General features: G+C 51.2%; 1 protein-coding gene across 5 annotated transcripts in view; it reads left to right on the top strand.

Annotated features, from left to right (window-relative positions):
- Nucleotides 1-20,359, top strand: part of JADE1 (jade family PHD finger 1) — a 54,002-nt gene that overhangs the window by 8,941 nt on the left and 24,702 nt on the right. For 4 of the 5 annotated variants that reach the window (XM_053930738.2, XM_024568701.4, XM_024568703.3 and 1 more), the window contains exons 2-4: nt 7,736-7,813; nt 16,921-17,006; nt 19,700-19,857. In XM_053930738.2, coding sequence (XP_053786713.1) covers nt 7,762-7,813; nt 16,921-17,006; nt 19,700-19,857 — 296 coding nt within the window. In that variant the 5' untranslated portion in view covers nt 7,736-7,761. Of the gene's footprint in view, nt 1-4,140; nt 4,291-7,735; nt 7,814-16,920; nt 17,007-19,699; nt 19,858-20,359 lie in introns of those variants that run through there. The other variant, XM_024568704.3, reaches the window with a different exon arrangement.

Genomic DNA, 20,359 nt, shown 5'->3' on the forward strand with positions numbered 1-20,359 from the left:
TAGTAAGGTCAGAAAAGTGTGCGAAGAGGCATAGGACTTTGTCTCTCCCGTGGATCTGGCTGAGTGGGAGCAGTGTGTGTTAAGGAGGATTCTGAAGTGTCTGGGAGAGTGGAAAAGTGACCTCATGGGTGGAGGGAATGGTGTGCTTGGTGTTGGAATATAGCTTTTTTAGTTTTTGTTTTTTCCCCAAAATAGCACAACCATTTTTGTAATTGGGTTTTTGTGTGGTGATATTGGTTAATGAAATTATAGGTTTCAGGGGTACAATTTTATGACACATTATCTGTATGTTGTGTTGTATGTTCACCACCCCAGGTCAAGTCTCCTTCCGTCACCACAGAACAGTACTACTCTTGAGATGGAGAAGAAGTTGACTGTTCATAAAGGTGGTTTATACCCTAGTTTTCCTGTCTGGGTTAGTTTTTCTATTCTTACTGCATACATTTTTAGTGACTTGCGACTAGCTCTTCTTATGTTTTGAAGAATTTTGCTTTTGAACTGATAATGAATGGGAGAGAATAGCATTTTAAAGCATTATCCTATTACCAGTTCACTTTTTCCTTCTGCACTGTTCCATCAGGCATTCTGTGAAGCAAGGCACGCCTTTGATACCCATCTCGAAGGAGGCGGAACACCCACTTTATCCATGGCTGCCCATTTTAGTCTGGTGCTTTGCACGGGGCCAAGAAATTGTGCCCTCAGGGCCCTCTCTACATGGTGAGGAGCAGGGAAGAAAGGTTTTGGATTTTAAATCTTTACTATTATAAGTGTAGTGTCCAGGATCATGGTAACAAATGAAAATTTTATGAAGGTCTTAAAAAGAAGTAAAAGTTCCCAACCCGTTGGGACACTTTGGTCATATTTCTCAGAGATTGGACACCATTAGGCTTTATGATCTTCCAGTAATTTTTCATGATTATGCAAGTGATTGGAATATGTATTCTCTTCCCTCCTCCCTTTTACATATAAATGGGCCTATGTTATATTTCAGGGCTGTTTTTCCCACGGTTTGCCTGTGTTTTTTCCCATGTCTTAGGCATCTTCCCATATCTGAGCGTATCAACTGAACAGAGCAGAATTCTGAGCAGCTGAAACCAGGAGCGGAAGCTCCAGGTTGAAGGACGGTCGTTGTGACTGCCTTTATTGTTTGCCTGTAAAGTCATGTACTTCCCTGTGAAGGGAAGTTAACAAAATAACATTCCCAATACAAATGATGGAAATGTTGTAGCCACTTTTCAGTGGCAGCCTCTGGTTGAGTGGGCAATTACAGAGACCTGGGAGAGGTTTGAGAAGACCGTTTTAGGGCCCATAAGCAAGGATTGGATTATTTATAAACTGGCAATGGTTTGCTGCTTGTGTTTCATTTAAAACCACTCAAATTTATGAATTCCTTAAAATCTTGAAAAATGCTTTCATTGACTCCTAAAGTCTGACTTTAAAAATAATATGTGAAGAATTTACAGTGAACTAATATTATAGCACTTGGCTTTGTCAGTAATGTTGTTAGGAGTAAAATTGTAGTTACGATTTTCTGGTCAGTTCTTAAAATCTTTTTTCAAAGAGGTGGTTAGTTATTGCTAATATAACTATTTTCAGCTGAATATTTTCAGGTATGACGCCTTTGCAAAGGCTTACGGTATAGCTTGTGCAGCATTTTCTTTAAAGAAGTTTTGATGCATGACATTACAAAGGACACGTTTTTGAAAGTTCCATTTTTGGGGGGTTTGAAATATTCAGACAAGGTTAAACCTTTAACACTTAAGATCCAAGCAGTTTGTCAGCTAAATCAAATCTATGACCCTTTTTGACCAGCTATAACCTTTTGGTTAAAGTGAGAAATCTGGGTTTGAATTATAGTCACATTAGTGTTTTTAGACTCTCTGGGAGCATGTGAATTAATATTGCCAATTTGAAAGCTCCCTATCTAGGCAATTAATGTTTGCTTTAAAAACTGAGGTAAGGCCCTGGCTGGGTAACTCAGTTGGTTAGGACATCAACCCGATACGCCAAGGTTGTGGGTTCGATCCCTGGACAGGGAACATAAAAGAACCAACCAATGAATGCACAGATGAGTGGAACAATGAATCCGATGTGTGTTTCTTTTTCTTTCTGTCTCAGTCTTCCTCTCCAAAATTTAGAGACTAACAAACAAACAAACAAAACCCCTTGCTGAGGTGAGAAACCAACTGGGTTTTCTTCACACTCACCGAGGGCCAGGAAATTACCACTGTGAAGTATGGGTCATCATATTTGGGTACTTTGCAAATTGGGTAGCGTATCTCCTCTGTAGGGGACAAGAAGGTGACTTTATTAAGAAAATGCAAATCTCTTCATTGGGCTGGGTGGACTGTGATCAATAACTTAGGAACCAAATTTTCATAGTGTTTAAAAATAATACTCACTGTGTGAACTTAGCAAGCAAGCAGAAAGTAGTTCATTACAAAATACTTTTTATATAAGGAAGACCCCTCGGTGCCTGAAAATGCATTTTTTAACATTTTTAAATGCACTATTGGGGTGGCCAAAAAGTTCGTTTTTGTTTTTGTTTTTTTTTCCATAGGATGGCCGTAGTAGTGCTTAGTTGTCTTAAGCTTCATTTGAAACAATTTTGTTAGATTGTATTGTGACAGCTGTCATATCAGCATGCATTAAGAAAAGAAAAACTTACCAAATTTCAACATTGGTGAATTTTTGTGCAGCTATTTTAATAGTGAATAGTGGAAGAAAATACACAACATTTTTGGAGTATTATGCTTTATTCAAGAAAGGTAAAAACCCAACTGAAATGTAAAAAGAGATTTGTGCAGTGTATGGAGAAAGTGCTGTGAATGATCGAATGTGTCAAAAGTGGTGTGTGAAGTTTCTTGTACTATTGACATTTTGGCCAAATAATTCTTTGCTGTGGGGCTGGCTGTCTTAGGCATCGCAAGATGTTCAGCAGCACCCCTCGCCTCTACCCACTAGAAGCCAATAGCGGGAGACAGCCGACATACTCAAAATATCCAAATCAATAAAGTTATTGGTGAAAATGAAAAAAATGTCTTTTATTTTATGGAATAAAACTAAACAGGTTTTTTTTTTTGCCAACCCACTACATATAGGTGTTAGATTAACTTTCACAAAGAATGAAAGGACACCAATAAATTTAAAAAATAATGTAATGGAAGTTACTCCTGTTAAAGGTCAATTAGATATTAAAGTGAAAACCTCACATTCTGTGAAGCCAAGTGAGCGACGGGTACACTTTATGTACAGGAACTCGGTCGTCCATCCAAAGGGCATTTTGATGCCTAGCACTGCATTCGGAGAGACAGAGAAGTATGTGGAGGTCTTTGAGCACCTTCTAGAACTTGAGAAATAAGTAAGAATGGAAACATAGTGGATAAAATTGATATTTTGAGGAAGAAACCAGCCTTTCTCTGTATGAGCCATAAGCTAATTAAAATCACTAGGGTATAATTCGTATGACAGCTGTAGGCTTTATGGCCTGATAAATGGTCCCTGCTCTACCACAGAGAGTAATTCTAGTAACTGGACAGTGTGTGTTCCTCAGATGGGTCCCTCATTCCCAGGAATAGCATTGGATAAACATCCTCAAATTCTTAATCATCTTACTCTTTTGTGAAAGCCCTTCTCTCCGGGTCCCTGAGGTCATTTCTCATTCTTTCTTACTTAGAATCACATACCGGTCATGCCTCTCTGGGACCACACCCGGGTCACTGGACTTGTTTGCTTCCAGATTCCTGAACCACCTTGGGGATGGGTTCCTTCAGCTCAGGGCACGCTGGGTTCCTCACCAATTTCAGGCCGAGGAAACTGAAATGTCAAGGTTTTCCATACTTTGCTATCACATGTACACATTCCACGTCCCACCGTAATCCTGTACCCTCTCTAGCAGTGGCCGCACGGAAGTTACTGGTCTAGGTATTTGCTGGCTGTGTCTTGTTCTCCAGGTCTCTGGCATCCAGCTCCATACAAGTTTAACTGGATCAATATGCTGGCTGATGCACTACCTTTAACTGTGTGAGAAGAGGTTGAGGCAGAGTAATCTGTGTGAGACAGAAACGAGGGCTTGTGGGGAGGGCCCTGCTTCCTGAGGAGGTGGTGCTCTCTGGGCAGCCGCCCCGCCCCACTCGCTGTCCCGGCTCCTCCCTGTCCGGGCTCCTCCCAGTCCACCTCCTGTCCACCGCAGGCAGGTGAGGACGACAGGCAGAGGAGCCACATTAGCAGGGGCTGAGAACAGGACGAGGAGGTGTCTCAAGGGCAGAGGCCCAGTCCAGCCCTGCCCAGGTAAGCAGGTCTTGTTAGGAGAAGATGCTTGGGCAGAGCTGAAGGGCCAGGTGGCAGGAAACCTGTGTCCTGGCTAGACCTGTTGGCATTGGGTAACAGATTGGTTTAGGGAATAGCTTGATGAGGTCACCTCATAGGGAGGATTAATTTGTTGTAATAATTGGAAAGGCTAAGAAATTGTAGACATGGAGAAGGGAAGGGTGGTACAGCATACATAGCAACATAGGTGCAGGTGGTCGCTGACCAGCCTGTGGGGCAGTGGGGGGGCGGAAGGCGTCCTACATTATGAATGGACAGCCTTGGCAATTGAACATAAGGAAGGGAGGGCTCTGGGTTTTGTTAGTAAAGAAAGGAGCAAATAGATTCTGAGTGCGAAGAGGCTGCTCAGAGCAATAAGCTAGGCTACGCAGGTTGTTAAATACTACAGTGCTTTGCCCAAAATGCTGTGCTTTCTCTTCCGGCTGCCTCGCCTTTGTTCTCCTGGACTCTGCTCAGACTCCTTCCCGCAGGGCCCCGGGTGGACCGCTGTCAGGCACGAACCACGCTGAGTTCCGGTGGAGTTGGCTCTGTTCTCAGCCAGACCAGAAGCTGCGAGGGGTCAGGGACAGTCATTTTCCTCTAGCACCTCCTTGTGGATTAGGTGTTCACGTGTTTGTCTGTGGGGTCCACCTTCTTGCTGCTGCCTCTGGAGGGCAGAGAGTAGCCCTTTGAACTGATTATTACGTGTGTTACTGCCACCGGGACAGTTATCAGCTGTTGCCCGAGCGCCAGCCAGTGAGTGATGTGGAGAGCCCTCTGGTTTCTCGCTCTGGCTTTGCTGCACAGATGTTTGCAGCACTCAACCTCCGTGTTGTGTTTCCCAAAGGCAGCAACATGTGCTTTGATTTCCTGATACAGTAAGTAACCCCAGGTGAGAGAGAGCAGCCTGGGATTGAGGTTTAAGCACATTAGAGCCACAGAGGGGGAAGTTGTGCCAAGCTCTCACCCCATCACCGTGCCGGGTCCCCTGGACAAGTGCAGTGCAGGGGCCACAACGTCATCACTCCAGCTCTTCCAGGGTGGACGGGCATGGACTTCATTAGGAGGGAAACACTGCTTTTGCTCTTGACTTGCCCGGTTTTGCTTGGGAGTGTTTGTGTGTGTTGAAGATGAGCATCGTTCCATTTTGGGTGGTGCTCGCCTTTTTTGTTTGCTGAGTGACTGACCGTTAGTAGATGCTTTCTATGGGAATCGTATTTGAGAGCTAGGAGCAAGGCATTTTGATGCAGAAAGATTCCTCGTTTTCCAGGCTCCCTGCTTTCAGTAAATTTAAGTTGTGCGAATCAGTGACGATGTGTAATCAGCGGCTGTTTTCCTGTTTGTAGATGGGGGTGGTTGATGGGCTTCTCAGCCTCTCCTCTCCCCTCTCACATCCTCTCGCTGTGTCCTGTGGCACCACGGTGTTACTTTGAAGGAACTCCTCTTTTGGTAGCACTTGTGTGTATGTGTTTTTTGTGTGTGGTTTTTAACTGGATTGTAGTGCAGGCCCTGGGAGCTGCAGCCCCTGGGACAGGCACCGCTGTTGCTCCCTCTCCCCCTTGCACTGCCTCCTGGGAGGTCAGAGGAGAGTCCCTGTGAGCAGTGGGTGCACACGTGACAGGTGACAGGGCTGGGAAGAGCGTTTCCAGTGGGAAGCTGGCAGGGAGCCTGCCCCAGACTGAGTGGTGGGCAGCGGTGGCGGAGGTGCCTCTCAGAAGGGGCTTGCGAGCTGGGTCAGCACTGAGACCGGCCCCACAGGATGGAGCCCCAGCCCATCCACGGCTCAGGACCCAAATCAGGGCTCATGTTCTGACTCTGTAAATTCTTGTAATGGTTTTTTGAAGAATCGATTGGCAAGCAGTCACAAACCTTAACTGGGTGAGTGTCTCAGGAAGAAAATATAAAACACAGGAATTAGAGATTAGGGGCCTGGATGTTTGAGTGAATCACACAGGTCTGTTTTGCAGGTGGGAACAGAGTGTGTTGTATGATACGTTTTCTGCTTGTTTCACAGGTCCATTGATCTCAATTTTATTATTTTTATTTTTATTTTAGAGGTGAAGGGAGGGAGAAAGAGAGGGAGGGAGGGAAGCATCGATGTGAGAGAGAAACATCTATTGGTTGCCTCTCCTATGAACCCCAACCTGGGACCCTACCTGCAACCCAGGCGTGTGCCCTGACTGGGAATTGAACTGGTGACCTTTCAGTTTGAGGGACGACTCCCAAACAACTGAGCCACACCCACTGGGGCTTTACAAGGCCATTTAGAGTGGAGCTTTGGGTTTTTAGATTGGCTGTTCTCACACAGTGGGTGGCTCTCCCCACGGTCCGGTGTGCACGGTCCGGTGTGCACGCTCCGGCACACACCACATTCTGCTGCTGTGGTTCCCAGTGGTGGGGGTTGCGGTGCGCTCTTCTGAGGGGCTGAGTGGGTACTTTTGACTAGAAAAAGCTCTCCTCCCTCACCTTGAATCGTAGATCTGTGGTAAGATCAGGGCCCTGAAGGTACGTCAAGGTGATCAATTATTGAAGTTTGGAAAAGCTTTTTTGGATTTGTTTGGAGAGCTGCCCTGAGCGAAGGTTCCCGTGAGTCTGACTTTCTGAGTTCACTGACCTGGCTATTCAGCCTCCATCCACTGCCCTCTTTCCTTCCAAAATGCAGCCTTTCTCTTACTGGGTTGCTGGAAGCCTGTTACCACCCGCTGCCTCGCAGGAGCTGGCAAGGTGTGCTGGGTGTCTGGACCACTGATTTCTCGATTTGTTGTTAGGTTGGACTACTGGGAGGAGCTGGGGTGAAGTGTAGGGCACTTGAATTTGGACTACAGGCTCCTGTCCACTGTGTGACCCCTTGCTTGGCATCAGTTTCCTGATGAATAAAGGGGAGGGGTGAGCATCAGGATCCTGTCCCCCTCTTGTCCCAGCCGTGAATTGCTGGGGGTTGGAGATGGCCGCGGGAGGCCTTCGCAGCTCTGCCGCCCCATTGGTCTCATTCGTAGAATCTAGGTTATTCAGCTTATAGGACTGTTTCAGGCAAATTTGCCAGAGAAGCATAATCATGCCCAGTGCGGTGTAAATACTCACACGTTTAGGCGCCCCTCCCCCCCCTTCATAAAACAGGAACCTGTCTGTAGAGGAAGCACTGGGTCCTCTGTGCTTCGGGGCTGTGGTTTTTCCTGGTGATGGCACAGGAGTGAGAGAGGCACCTGGCACCTCTGGGAGACCTACTGATTCTCTGCCCCTCCCCCTTGCTTGTGAACCTGTTCTGTTAATGATTGCACCTAATTGTGTATCTCTGGGCTTTTCACTGTTTACCATTCAGTGCCGATTGTTTGCTTTTGTGCTTGTAAATCCTGGGCTGCCACCTGAAGCTCCACTTGATGGCTGTGCATTAGCATCGCGGGTTAAGTGCTGTCTCATTGCCTTGCAGGCTGCCTGCTGTGTTCCGGGGAGATCATGAAACGAGGTCGCCTTCCCAGCAGCAGCGAGGACTCTGATGACAATGGCAGTAAGTCCTGCTTTGTTGTTCTTGGAGCCGGCCAGGGTTTGGGTCAGGGTGAAAACATGATTTTTTAATGGGATGCTTTAAATAGCTGAGGCCCACCGCCCATCACGCAGGTCGCTGAGCGCCAGGGCCTGGAGGAGCGCGTCTGAGTGTGATGCTGCAGGCCTGCCTCCCCGCGCGAGCCTGACTGCACGCGGCCCTTCCGCAGGCTCCCTGGGTGTTACCCGGAGATTAGTGACCCAGTTCCGAGAGTCATGCAGTGTCTGTTTTTCCTAAATATCACCTATGGCATTTCACAGTTGCTCTCTATGAGAAGGGAACCTAATCGAAGCCAGTTAATTATTAACCAGTGCAGCCCGATACAGAAGGAGGTGGAGGGCTGCCTAGTGCTGTGTGGAAACACCAAGTCCAGGTTTGGGGCAGGTGGCGGGCGTGTCAGCGGCGCCCTTCGCCGGGTCCCACTGTGACTGGCTGATGTGGCTGCTGCTCGCTGCGCAGCTCCCCGGCATCCTCGTGTTTTCACCGTGCAGCGAGAAGCAGAAGTCAGCTGGCTTCCAGGCAGTCAAAGTAAATGTCACACAGCTTCTGTGTGTTGAGAAGCTAGCAGGCTCCTCGGAGAGCCCCCTCAGATAAGGGAAATTTTGTGCCCTAGCACAGTGCCTGAGTACCAGGTAGCTGATGTTTTCCATGACAGATTCAACTCAAGAAACCTAGAAAGAAGGCCTGCTTTACTGTGTGGTGGCAAAGGTATCGGGCTGCTTTCGAGGAACTCCGTGTTAGGTGTAGATAGAAACTCCAGCTCCTAGCGGGTCTTGGGGCAGAGGGAGAGCGGTCTTTGATGCCCCGTGCGGACGGGTGGGTGTGAGCATAGGGTCACGGGCACGGAGGTCGGTGAGCCCTGGGCGGAGACGAGCATTGGGCAAGCCCTGAAGGATGAAATAGCTTTTAGGCAAACAGGGTTGTTTCAGTTTTCTCATCTACAAGTTTTGATCAGATTCAAAGCTGCAAATTAGAAAGCAAGGCTTTGCCGCCGTGCACAGCACACTGACAGCCGCAGGGGACCTGCGCGGGAGGGGACCAGAAATGGGAAAGCCACTCACGTGTGGTTGGAGCTGTGGCCCAGGCATGGGCAGTGGGAAGTGGGATTGGAGGCTGTGGGAGGAGTGTTGGTGTTTGGGGTGACGGGTAAGGTGAGCTGGGACCATATCAGGAAGCAGTTGAGGGACTGGGACTTCTGGGGCAGACAGTGGGGGATGCTGCTGTGTGGCACAGGCAGGAGAGAGTGGGGGAGGGAAAGAGGGACACGGGAGTGTTGGCTTAGAGAGGGTTTCCCCTTTATTTCAGGGAGACCGTGGCAGGTCTGTGCCTGGGCACAGGTGTTTTGCGCCTTCCCTGCGCCTTCTGAGCTTCTTAGCGCTTGTCATTTCTGGGCCCTCGCTACCTGCTCACTTTAAGAGTTGCCTAGGCTTTCCACTCCTTGAGGCAAAAACATGTTTTTCTGTCTGTTCGGTGCCTCTGAGTGTTCTCAGGACTTACGAGGAGTTGGTGGATGCCTACTGTTGAGACGCAGTTTCGTCCCACGGCAGTTAGAAACAGTCTTGCCTTTGGGCACGGAGTTGATCAGAGGAATTGCCTCCGCATGCTGATAGTGCCCGATGAAAGGCCAGGAGCCCTGTGTTAGTTAGTGTTTGCTGACGCTGAGCCGCGGGGTCATGCCCACTGGCCACAGCACTGCCTCCCGCCTCCCTGGGAGAGTCGGGCTAGCGAAGGTTCTCCCGGAATGTTCTCAGACTTGGAGCCTTGAGCTGCCCAGTAGGATGGAAATGTTGTCATCTAGTGTAACCGAGGAACTGAATTTTTAATTTTTATTTAATTTTAATTAAAGTTCAAGTTTAAAAAGCCACAGGTGGCCAGTGATGACCAGTTGGATGGTGTGCTTCTGGACCGGGGCCCGTCTGGTCCTGCTCTATGCCCAGAGGCGCTCATGGTCCCGGAGGTCCTGTGTGGGTCAGCTGAGCTGTCATGACAAATGCCACACACGCACTGGGGGCTTAAGACACCAGACACTTCTTGCAGCTCCGGAGGCTGCAAATTCAGGATCAAGGCATCCGCAGGTTTGCTTTCTCTCTGAGGCCTCTCTCCTCAGCTTGCAGATGGCTTCCTGCTTGCCGTGTCCTCGTGCATGGGCGCCCCTGTGTCTGGGCCCTGGTGTTCCCCTTCTGAGGCCATCTGTGGCCTTGGATCAGGATCCCCATAAGACCTCACTTAACGTAATCACCCTTTGAAGGCCCCGTCTGGGGGTCTGTCTGGCTTCTGTGTAGGAATTTGGGGGGACACAATTCAGCTCATAACAGCCATAGTAGACCAAATGCTTCATCTAAATCGCCACCAGCGCAACTCTGGTTAAAAGTGAAGGAGGAAGAGAGCACTTGAAGTCCACACTAACAGTGTGTCCATCAAAAGTCACTTTATGATGATGGGCCACTCTCTTCCTCCTCCTAACACACTCATGTCCATGTGTGGGGTGGAGGGTTCAGGTCAATATTTTAGAGGGTCCTGGGCGGGTAACTAGAGAGCTGGGTTCTCCCTTAGCCTAGCCCAGACGTGGCCGCTAGTTGCATGGGTCGGTAGGCAGGCTGTCCTTGGCCCTGCAGTTGGTTCGCTGTAAAGCACGAACTGGTGCTTTGGCCGTCCAGGCCAATGTCAGGCAGTGACAGTGGACGGTGACCGTGGTGAGAACCTTGCAGTACCTGGCCTCCCGAACACGCACATGCCCCGCCATGGAACACGTTCCTTCCTACCTTCTCTGAGGGCGGCTGCTTCATGCCCATTTGCACTGCAGGCCTATTTTGGTGGAGCCCCAGGGGCCTTGGTCCTTCTGCCCGCTGCAGTCAGGCCCCCAGAACCGAGCCCTCTCTCAGCCTGTCTGGGCACTTGGAAAGCCCTGCTGTCAAGAAGGGCTGGGTCTGCAGTGGCTGCTCCCTGGCCTCTCCAGCCGGAGCCCTGATAGAATTTTGGCAGCAGCTCCCAGCCCAGGGCAGAGCCATGTCCAAGTGCAGGGAGGAGCTGCTGACGTCAGCGTGGGGCCACGGTGGCCACTCCTCGCCTTCCTGGCTCTGGGGCTGGAGCCCTCTGCCTTGCTTTCTGCCCGGGTCCAGGAACACCAGTGTGGCATTTTCAGTGGGGCACGGATGGGTGCTTCTGTGACAGTGTGAGCCTTTGGCCGTCCACCATGTAGCTGCTGAAGCCTTTCTCCTCGTGCCCTGGGGGTTGGCTCCGCACTTGATGGAGTAGCCTTGGGCGTCTGCAGGCTGCAGCTGGTGGCCCAGCCAGTCTCCAAGTTCCACATCGTGCCCGGGTGTGGCCTGGAAAAGGGGCCCTTATTTCCTGCCCAGGATCCTCTGTCCTTGGGGATTTTTGAAGATGTGCGCGTGGGGTCCACCAGCTATTTTCAGCATTTCCAGAACTTGAAGGAGACTTTATTTTATCTTTAATAAAGCTGCAGAGGCTAATTAAGACATCAAGTGTTCTTGCTTTTGGCAGGAATTACATATTATTCGTTAACTCAGGCCAATTAACAGCTCTGATCAGCATCCTTACTTTTTTCCTATAAAAGTAAGACAAGAATTAAATAATAGTATGTAATGAATACTGTTCATTTGGCAATTCTTTTAAACACGTGGAGGCTTCAGCTAGGAGAAGGGAACCAAATGGAAGTGGTGTTTTTGGTTTTTTTGGTTATAAAATGTGCCTCTCAGGGGCGCACAAAGAGAGGAGTGTGCTGATACTTCAGAGCTTTAAAGTTGGGAAGTAAGGTTTCCTGCCGAATGTCCTCTGTTTCTGGGCTGTGTGGACCTCCCTGTGGGAAAGACCAGTGTGGCTGGGGGTCTGGAACCAGGTGTGGCCTCCCTGGTCTCCAGCATCCACACCCGGGCAGCCCTGACACACTTCTGTCTAACCCAGAACTGGGTTAGAGGTGGAGCCAAGGTCGGCTCCACCTCTGGTTGTAATGAATGGGCAGGAATGAGAGCTGAGGCAGATCCGAACCTTTAATGCTGCACCTGGTACTGCAGGTCAGTGGCTAGTGAACACGAAGTTATGTGGGGACTTTGTTCTCCTGGGCTCTCTCCAGCTCGTAGGCAGTGAAGAGACAGTCCTTTTTAGTGGGTGAAACATACTTTCTGCTTCGGACCCCCTTTATGTCTCATCGCACTTACTGGTTTCTCTCGCATTTTTTGACAACTTGTGTTCGTTTTCTTGTTTGGCCGGCTGTGCTTGGCTACCTCCATGCACGTCTTTGGTGGTTTCTCTTTTGCATAAAAGTCAACTCTGCCTCAGTTCTGTTTCCGTTTGACTACCTTTAATTTGCTCCTTTTCCACATGAGTTGAATTTGGTGACACGCCGAGGGGTTGCATAGGAAGTCTTGAAATGTGGGAATTTCAAGGCTTGAATGCTCTGGAATGTGTATGGTACCCGTCTCCTAAGGCACGCCGGTAGCTTTGCCTGTTTTCAAGCCTGACTTGTGGCTTGACTTTGACATTGCTGGGCAGGGCATCTTCTTGGGCTCAGGGAGCCACTGGCACACCGAAGGATCCTGTGCATGGACCGACCTTTGTGGCCCTTGCACGGCGGCCCCCCGCAGGAGCGCTGGGTGGCTGTGAAACGTGTGTCGGTTGGTCCAGGTGGGAGTGCCCTTGGGCCAGTTCTTTGAATGTGTGTGAGATACTTCTGTGGTTTGGAAGTTGGAGGTGAGTTGCACCATGTTGCTCTGCTGTGCTGGGACGGAAAAGCTGGGGGTGGTTAGAGGGCTTTCTCTCACGCCCTTAAATCGAGAAGCTAGTAATGCCCTAATGCTGCTGGTTTCCTGGTGGGGGAGTTTCCAGGGCTCTGTGTTGCTTGCCTAGGGCCAGTCTCCCCTTGAAGGAACGCACCCAGGTCTGCACTGTCCTGTGATGCGGGCAGGCCTGCCGGACTCTGTGCCCGTGGATGCTAAGCCGGGAAGCTGGGTTAACACTCCCAGAGGCACCAGCTTGTTGTTTTCAGTGCCAGAAGCCAGGTCTGCAGCACAGGAGATAGACAGCTTGCCCGGGGCAAGGCTGTTTTGTCACTTGAGTTTGGCGGTGGTGTGAACACCCAGACCACCATTCCTTCTAACTTCGAACCTGTCACGTGCTGCACAACTGGGAGGCTCAACACACATGAGCTACTATGTGTGGGAGGCGTGTGCAGTACATGCTAGGTGTACTCGAGGATCTAGAGCAACACGGCGTGGCTCTTTTTAATATTTCTAAAGCGTGTGCTTGAGCTCTCTGCCGAACAGCACCGGAAAGCGGGGGCCGGAAGGCCGCGTGTGCGGAGGGTCCTCGCCGTCCACAGTGCTGCTGCCCGTGAGCCCCGGTAACTTTTCCATGGGAGGTGGCGCTGTAAAGCAAAACAAGGCACTTTTTTTTCATTCATTCTTTTCAGCATTTAATACAGAATTATTGTTATGCAGACAGCATACGAATTTTTAAAGTTGCTTAAATTTGTCACTAGAGTAGACTTAACTTTACATACTAATATCTTGTGTGTAATCAATAAAATAATTGTAAACATCATTACCAAATTAGAGTTCCCAGGTCCTCTCCTGGAAACAAAAAGAAAATGAAACAGTTTTACTTGTCAACTCACCTTCCTAACTTAGTCTGCCATTGGACTCTGAACACAGAAACAAACGCAGCCCCACCCAGTCTGATCTCAGCACTGGTTGCTCAGAACTGGCACGCGGCAGGTGTTCGGTACAGGAATCTCTGTCTCCCAGTTCTTTCAGTGTTGGGGACACTTCCTTTCTGGTTTGATAGCTTTTTCCCACCCAACATGACAGCTTTTTTCAGTTAAAAAGGGATGAAGATTATTTTTGTTTAGGTCACTCTCCAGGAGCACCTTGCCTGTCCGAGAAGCGTCTGGAAAGAGCGTGGCTGAGGGCCACCCTGGGGAGGGGGTGTCGGCACTTGCTGCGCCTCTGGCTGTGCACTCTGCGTGTGTGGATGTGGGCGCGTTCTGATCGGAAGCAGTGGCCCTGCCGGTCTGCCTTTACACAGGTCACTGCTTCGCTTCCTTGAGCTCACAGTCCTGTCTTTCTAACCAGCCCCACAAGAGCACGTTCTCTGTGCCTGCTGCCTCCAGTTCTGGAGTTGCAGGGGCGGTTCTCTTCCGGCAGGGCTGTTCCGACAATGATGCGGTGTCTTTTCCACTCTTAAGGACGTTTCCGAGAGTCCGCTGGGTGCACAGCACGGAGTTAGATGGACTGTGTGTTGTCAGTAGTCATCCGTGTCTTGCACTAACGCTGCTTGTCCTGGTTTTTTGATGTGAGCAAGTAGATCAGGAGGAAGAGATCACCTGCAACAGAGACCCGCTGCTGGACATGGAAGGGCCCACTGGTCCCAGGCTTTCTCACCTGGATGGGCCACGGAGTCTTGGCTTTACACAGACCACCTGTGTGACGGAAAATGGAGCGTTTTCTGTCTCTCTGTTGTTGGTGGGTGATAGAAAATCATCACTTACCTTTTGCGTGCATTAAAAGAGTACATGTTTACAACCATACAATCATAAACTCAAGGTAATTCTTTCCTCCCGCCTTTCCCTGTCAAGAGCGGGTCCACTTTTGTGCCCTCTGGGGTTTTGTATGAGTGGGGTAGCACATTGCGTACCGTCTGGCTGGCTGGCTTCCTTTACTGCACACAGTGGCCCCAGCACTGCCCACAGGGTCTGCGTCACAAGCTTGTTCGTGGGCTAGGAAGGACCCCACTGCACGGCTATACACAGTTCATCCCTCAGTCTGTTGGCATGTGTTTGGGTCACTTCTGGTTTGGGGCTTTTATATCATTAAGCTAAGAACATTTCTCATGTCAGTGATATTGTAAACTTAGCTTGCAGGGTGGGTTTAATAGGATTAATTTTTACTTTTCCCCCTTCTTACGCATAATGGCGATTAAAAAGGCAGAGGAGTGACTTTCAGGGTAGACCAGTGATTCTCCCGGGTAGTAATGCTCTCAGATACCAGATGTGTAGTAGTGCCTTTGGATCTCTGGTTTCAAAATCAAAAGTGGTGCAGATGCCATTTTCGGGGATGTCAGAGCAGCCCGAGGACCAGTTTCTAAGAGATGCTACTGCTTGAGTTGTGGTCCATGTGAGCTAGCTGCAGGCTCCCTGGGGACACTGGAACCTACCTGCCCTGGAGGAGGCTGACAGGTGCCAAGGGAAGGCATGAAGGTCACCAGCAAACCAAGGAAGAGCAAGTGTGAGGTTTCTGCATCAGCTTGGAAAGTGTCTGGCTTTAAGGACTTGCTTCCTGCGCCCCATGCTAGGTTCATTGTGAAGTGTAGCAGTGGGATGATTCCTGTTAAATTTCTGGTCCTGTAGTAATTCAGAAGAAAGGGCCGTGCCTCTCTGCCCTGATCTTCCCTTGCCTGGCCCCCTGGGAGTTGCTGACCTCTTCCCCGGCTCTTTTAGCCTGGGCTGGCTGGACGGGGCCTGCAGGACCCAGGGGTGAGGGGGCCGGTCTGAAGGCCTGAGCTTCCTAGTCCCTCCCTCCCCAGGCACTGAGCTTGGTTTTTCTTTCTTTTCTTTTCCCAGTGATGACCAGCTTTAGCACTTCTGTAAGTTGGGTTCACCCAGTATGCCCCGAATACTTCTTTCAATGTGGGAGTGAAACATTCTTGTTCAGTTGTCTAAAGAGACAATAATTTTTAAGGAAGCATTTTCTGAATGTTTTACTGAGCATGACTTGACTCTTGGGCTCCCTGCCGGGATCTAATTCTGCTCTGGCCCAGTGGCTGAGCCTCAGTCAACCGCTGACGGGTCTCGGAGCTGGTGGTTGCGGGCTGTGCCAGAGGGGAGCTTGGTGATCCCATTAGTCTCTACCATTGCAAATCTGATGACACGCGTGCGGGCAGATTCTATTTCTTAGTGTCCCCAAGGCCTTATGGGCGCTTTGATTCTGTGTCCCTGGTCTCTGGGATAGATAAGAGCTTCCTGTTTGAGTGACAGGTGGTTTCACTGGTGGTGTGGCAGCACATGGCGGCAGCGGTGGGAGTGGGGATGGGCTGGGGGCCGGGGGTATGGCCTGGAATCGATAGGGCGTGGCCACTGACTGGATGTGTCCTGAGTGAGCAGTGTGGGATGACAGATTTCTGACTTCAAGTAGAAATGGTGATATTCATCCAAGAGGGAACAGAGGAGGAAGAACGGGTTTGGGTAAAGTGTCGAGCCCGTTTTGTAGTGCTAAGCTGACATCTCTGAGAAATGTGGGGTTGGCCTCTCAACCCATGGTGCCCACACCCCTGCTGCTGGGGTGCGGGGCGAGTGCAGGGTGCGGGCCTGATATCTGCTGCTCCACCTGGGTAGGACCCGGGCGTGGGGAGTGGAGAAACACAGGAGGTGTGGGGGCATCAGGAAAGAGAATCACCTCCGAGGCCAGGGGTGGGAGTCTGCTTCTGGGGTGCCCTGTGTCCCCGGCCTGTTGGGGGTGGCCAGCCGCCGGACTACGGCGCCTCTGGGAGAAAGGCCCAGAGAAGAGCTGACTGGCGTTGGTTTTCTTGGGAAGAAGCAGAGCAGGCAGCGTGTGTTGAAGGTCATTTGGCCGCAGCACCTGTCTCTGCCATAGGCGTGAGTGAGCTTCCCTGTTCGAGGGAATCGAAAAGTTTTTATGCTTTGTTGAGTCAGAACCTTCTTTTTCAAGTTTTGAGGTCAGCCTTAGGATCTAGCATAAAGATCTTAGCGTTGAGAAAGTTTACTGAAAGCTCAGTGCAGTGTTTTCCAGTTTGTATTTAGCAGTGGCAGACTTCGACCCTTTGGCTTCAGCTGTGCAGGCTTGTGGCGGTGGGACTCTGCCCCTCTGCGTGCTGGGCGGGGGGCGGCCCGGGGTCCAGGGAGGCCTGCACTGGGCGTGGAGGGGCCCTGTCCTATCTGTCCGTGTGTCTGTGTGGGAACTCGGGTCCAGCTGGTCTCGCGGCGGGTGGGGGGGTGTGGGGCGTGGGGGTGAGCCTGCTGAGCTTGGTTAGAAAAGCCCGCTGGCACTCAGTGACTTCTGCCCTGTTCATCCTTCCGCTGTGGCTATTTGTGTCTTTAGGCCTGTCGACCACTTGGTCTCAGAACTCCCGGACCCAGCACAGGAGAAGTTCCTGCTCCAGACCTGAAGATCGGAAGCCCTCTGAGGTAATTTCCCGAGTGCTGGCGTGGCTGCATGCCGGACACGCGTGTGCATGAGGACATGCGACGGCTTGCACACCTGAGGCTGGTGACTAAAGTCTGCCTGTGAACCTTGGGCAAGACGCTTTTTAGCCTTTCTGTGCTTCCAACTCTGTACCTAAGATGGAGGTGACACAGGTGTGCGCTGCACAACCCTTGTAACGGGGTTCGTATGAACGAAGCGTGGAAAGAGGTGTTTCGGAAGTGGCCGCTATTACTGTTACTGACTCTGCTCTTTATTTCCTTTTCTGTTCCCTCTTTGCTGGCTCCCAACAACTTTCCTCTGCCCAGGACACCAGCGGGTCCGGCTGCTGCCCGGCACTGCCGGCCTCGAGTTACTTTCGGCCATAAGTCTGTGGCTTACTTGGCAACACCATCGTGATTCTGGGAGTTTTGTTTTGGGAATGACGCTTAAGGCCCTTTCCCCTCTTTTCCAATTTGTTTATCATCTTATGTTTCCCCTCCTCCCCATTTTGTTATCCATCCGCTGGTCTGTTGTTTTTCTTCTTATCAATCTATTTAACATTACTTTTAGGTGCGTTTCTCTGCTGGCCTTTGTTGATTAGGGGCTCCTACCAGTCCTGAGATCTCTTTCCTCTGAACAGCTTTGCAGGGCTCTGAGGATTTAAATCATTGCAGAAAAGTCATCTTAGTTTACCCTGACTTTCCAGTGAGCAGGCTGCAGGACAGAGTCCGGTCCGGGCCCTGGGTTTCGTGCTGTCTCTTGGCGGGTGGCCTCTCAGAGCGCATTACCTGCAGTGGCACCTCTGTTTCTCCTGCCGACACGGGTAGTGCCGGGGCCGAGTTGGCCTGAGGGAGGCAGGCTCCCTCCATGAGGAAGTAGTCCGCATCCTTCAGAATTGTAGAGACCTCCCAGGAGATGGTCACCGCCATCCGTTCCAGGCTCTGTCCTGTGGCACCGGCACTGCCCCCTCCACTTCAGTTCCCTGTGCTGCTTCCAAGGCCCCCGCTGCCTTTCTGAGGCTCACACAATGCTCCTGTGGTTTCCGGGCAGGAATACGGGGGGTCGGGGGGGGCGCCTGGAAGCTGGCACCAGCAGAAAGGGGGGGCTGAGAGCAGCGTAGGCGGTGTTGCCTTGTCTCTGATCCATGTTTTGTTCCAGATTTTTCCTAAAATTTCTGAGTTCAAACACCTTTATACCTAAAGCACTAACATTGAACTCTGCCAGGAACTGGGGTGTTGGCGTCCATTTGGGGGCGTCTGTTTCGGTTCTCGGCCATCCCCATCCAAGTCTTTTAGTAAGGGAATGGCGGGCTACCTTTTCTCTTCTCGTTGCTTCAGCTTGAATTTCCTCCTTTGGATTTTTTGTTTTACAAGACTTAGTTGGAATGCTTTTTTTTTTTTTCTTTTTTCTTTTTAAATACGATTCTTGACGATGTGGGCCTGTGCCTTTGTTGTAAAGGACTTCTCCTTTGGGATGGGAGGGCAGTGTTACTCGAGCTTTCATGGAAGGTGTGAGCTAGCTCTCAGTGTTCCTGGGACTGGGGGGCGAGGAGCGGCGCTCTGGGGAGAGCCAGCGTCAAACAGCAGGCTCAGACGCTGCCCCAGACTCGGCTGCGGTGAGGTTTATTAAAGTGATTGCCAGCCTGAAAAGCCACCAGGAAAAACAAACATGGATCTCTTAGCAGGCCTACGATGTGAACCGTGCTCAACAGCACAAGAAAGAGCTCCCTGTCCCTCTTAAGAAGAGCCAGTTCAGCACTGTGACTTGTGTAAACAGAGGGGTTACAGATGCAGGCTCGCTCCGTGCCAAACGCAACTCTGGGCTGGCGCTCACGCCGGGGTCAGAGCTTCCTTCTGTCTGTCTGAGACCGGCCTGGACTGGGGTCAAGCACAGGCTGGGAGACAGTGCCCGGCTCCCGCCCCTGTCGGGAGCAGGCGTGAGGGGACGCCTTTGCTGTGTCTCCTCTGGCCTGTGGCACAGGACCGAGGAGCTGTCTTGGCAGAGGGTACCCTTGAGCCTTGTGGGTCTGTTTTTGGCAGGGCGAGAGAGGGCAGTACCTTGCTTCTTTTTCTCCCCCTCCCCCCTTCCCACACAGATGCCACCTCGCTTATAGAGACTATACGGGGAAAGGTGTGCAAACCCGTGTGTGCTGAAGGCCCACTCTTGGGCCGGGCTCCATAGGTGTGTCCCAGCTTCTGTCCCAGCCTGCGCTTGCCTGGCACGACCTCCCAGACACCTCACCACATGCCTGGTCCCCGGGGGCCCGGGCTGGGAGGTGCCACCTGAGGGCAGAAGAGGAGGCCCTGGTGGTGCTGGGTTTGGGTTTGAAGTTGCTACGTGGTCGGTGGAGCTTTGTTTCTTACATATCCACCAAAAGTGCGATTTTGAGTGAGACACCTCCACCCAGGGATCTTCGTGCCCAGGTTTCCGCGGCCCTTGGTGACTTGGGAGCTTGGTGAAGGTGCTTTGTGGCTGTTGCTGCTGTGGCTGCCATGTGGACGTGGCCTCCAGAGGGCATGTGAGCCTCAGGCCAGGGTGTGGCCAGCCTCGGGTGTGCTGTCTCAGGCCAGGCTTGTTCTCTGTTGCTCCAGTGACCTTGCTTCCTGGTGGCTCCATGGCGACGCTGCAGCTGCCTGTGCTCTGAGTACAAGAAGGCAAATACCCAACGGCAGTGACCCTGTGTCTCCCCTTCCAGGTGTTTAGGACAGACCTGATCACCGCTATGAAGCTGCACGACTCCTACCAGCTGAACCCGGACGAGTACTACGTGTTGGCAGATCCCTGGAGACAGGAGTGGGAGAAGGGGGTCCAGGTGCCAGTGAGCCCGGGGACCATCCCTCAGCCTGTGGCCAGGTAGACGTGCCCCAGGGACATCTCCCTGCCCCGACAGCCAGGGGCCTGAGAAGAGCAGTGTTTACTCAGCTCTCCACCCGGGGCCCCAGTGGACGTAGAAGTGGTAGAAACACACTTCGGGTCCAGAGGGTAGTGACTGGGAGTCCCGTGGGCCCCCAGCACTGACATCATAGCCATCTTGGGAAGGTGCTGCTCTCTCAGAAATTGCCAAATCTCAAGCCTGGAGTGATTGGCTTGGGCGGGGTTTGGATGTGCCCCCCCTTCCCCTTTTCCTGCACTTGCACCTCCGTCCTCAGTTACCTTTACACTGCGCAGCAGCTCTGCTCGGGAGAGGTGTCTGGCCTTGGGTACCAGCCAGGGTGGCTTCCTGGACCCTACGGTAGTCACTCCCTTTGGTGAAGGACAAGTGTGTGGGGGGGGGGGCAGGTTAGTTGAGAGGGTGGACTTGCCCCACTTCTTCCTGTGGGCTCTGTGTGGCTTTACCTATAAACCACTTTTCCCC

The sequence above is a fragment of the Desmodus rotundus genome, chromosome 9 (genome assembly GCF_022682495.2).
Source record: "Desmodus rotundus isolate HL8 chromosome 9, HLdesRot8A.1, whole genome shotgun sequence".
Lineage (NCBI taxonomy): Eukaryota > Metazoa > Chordata > Mammalia > Chiroptera > Phyllostomidae > Desmodus > Desmodus rotundus.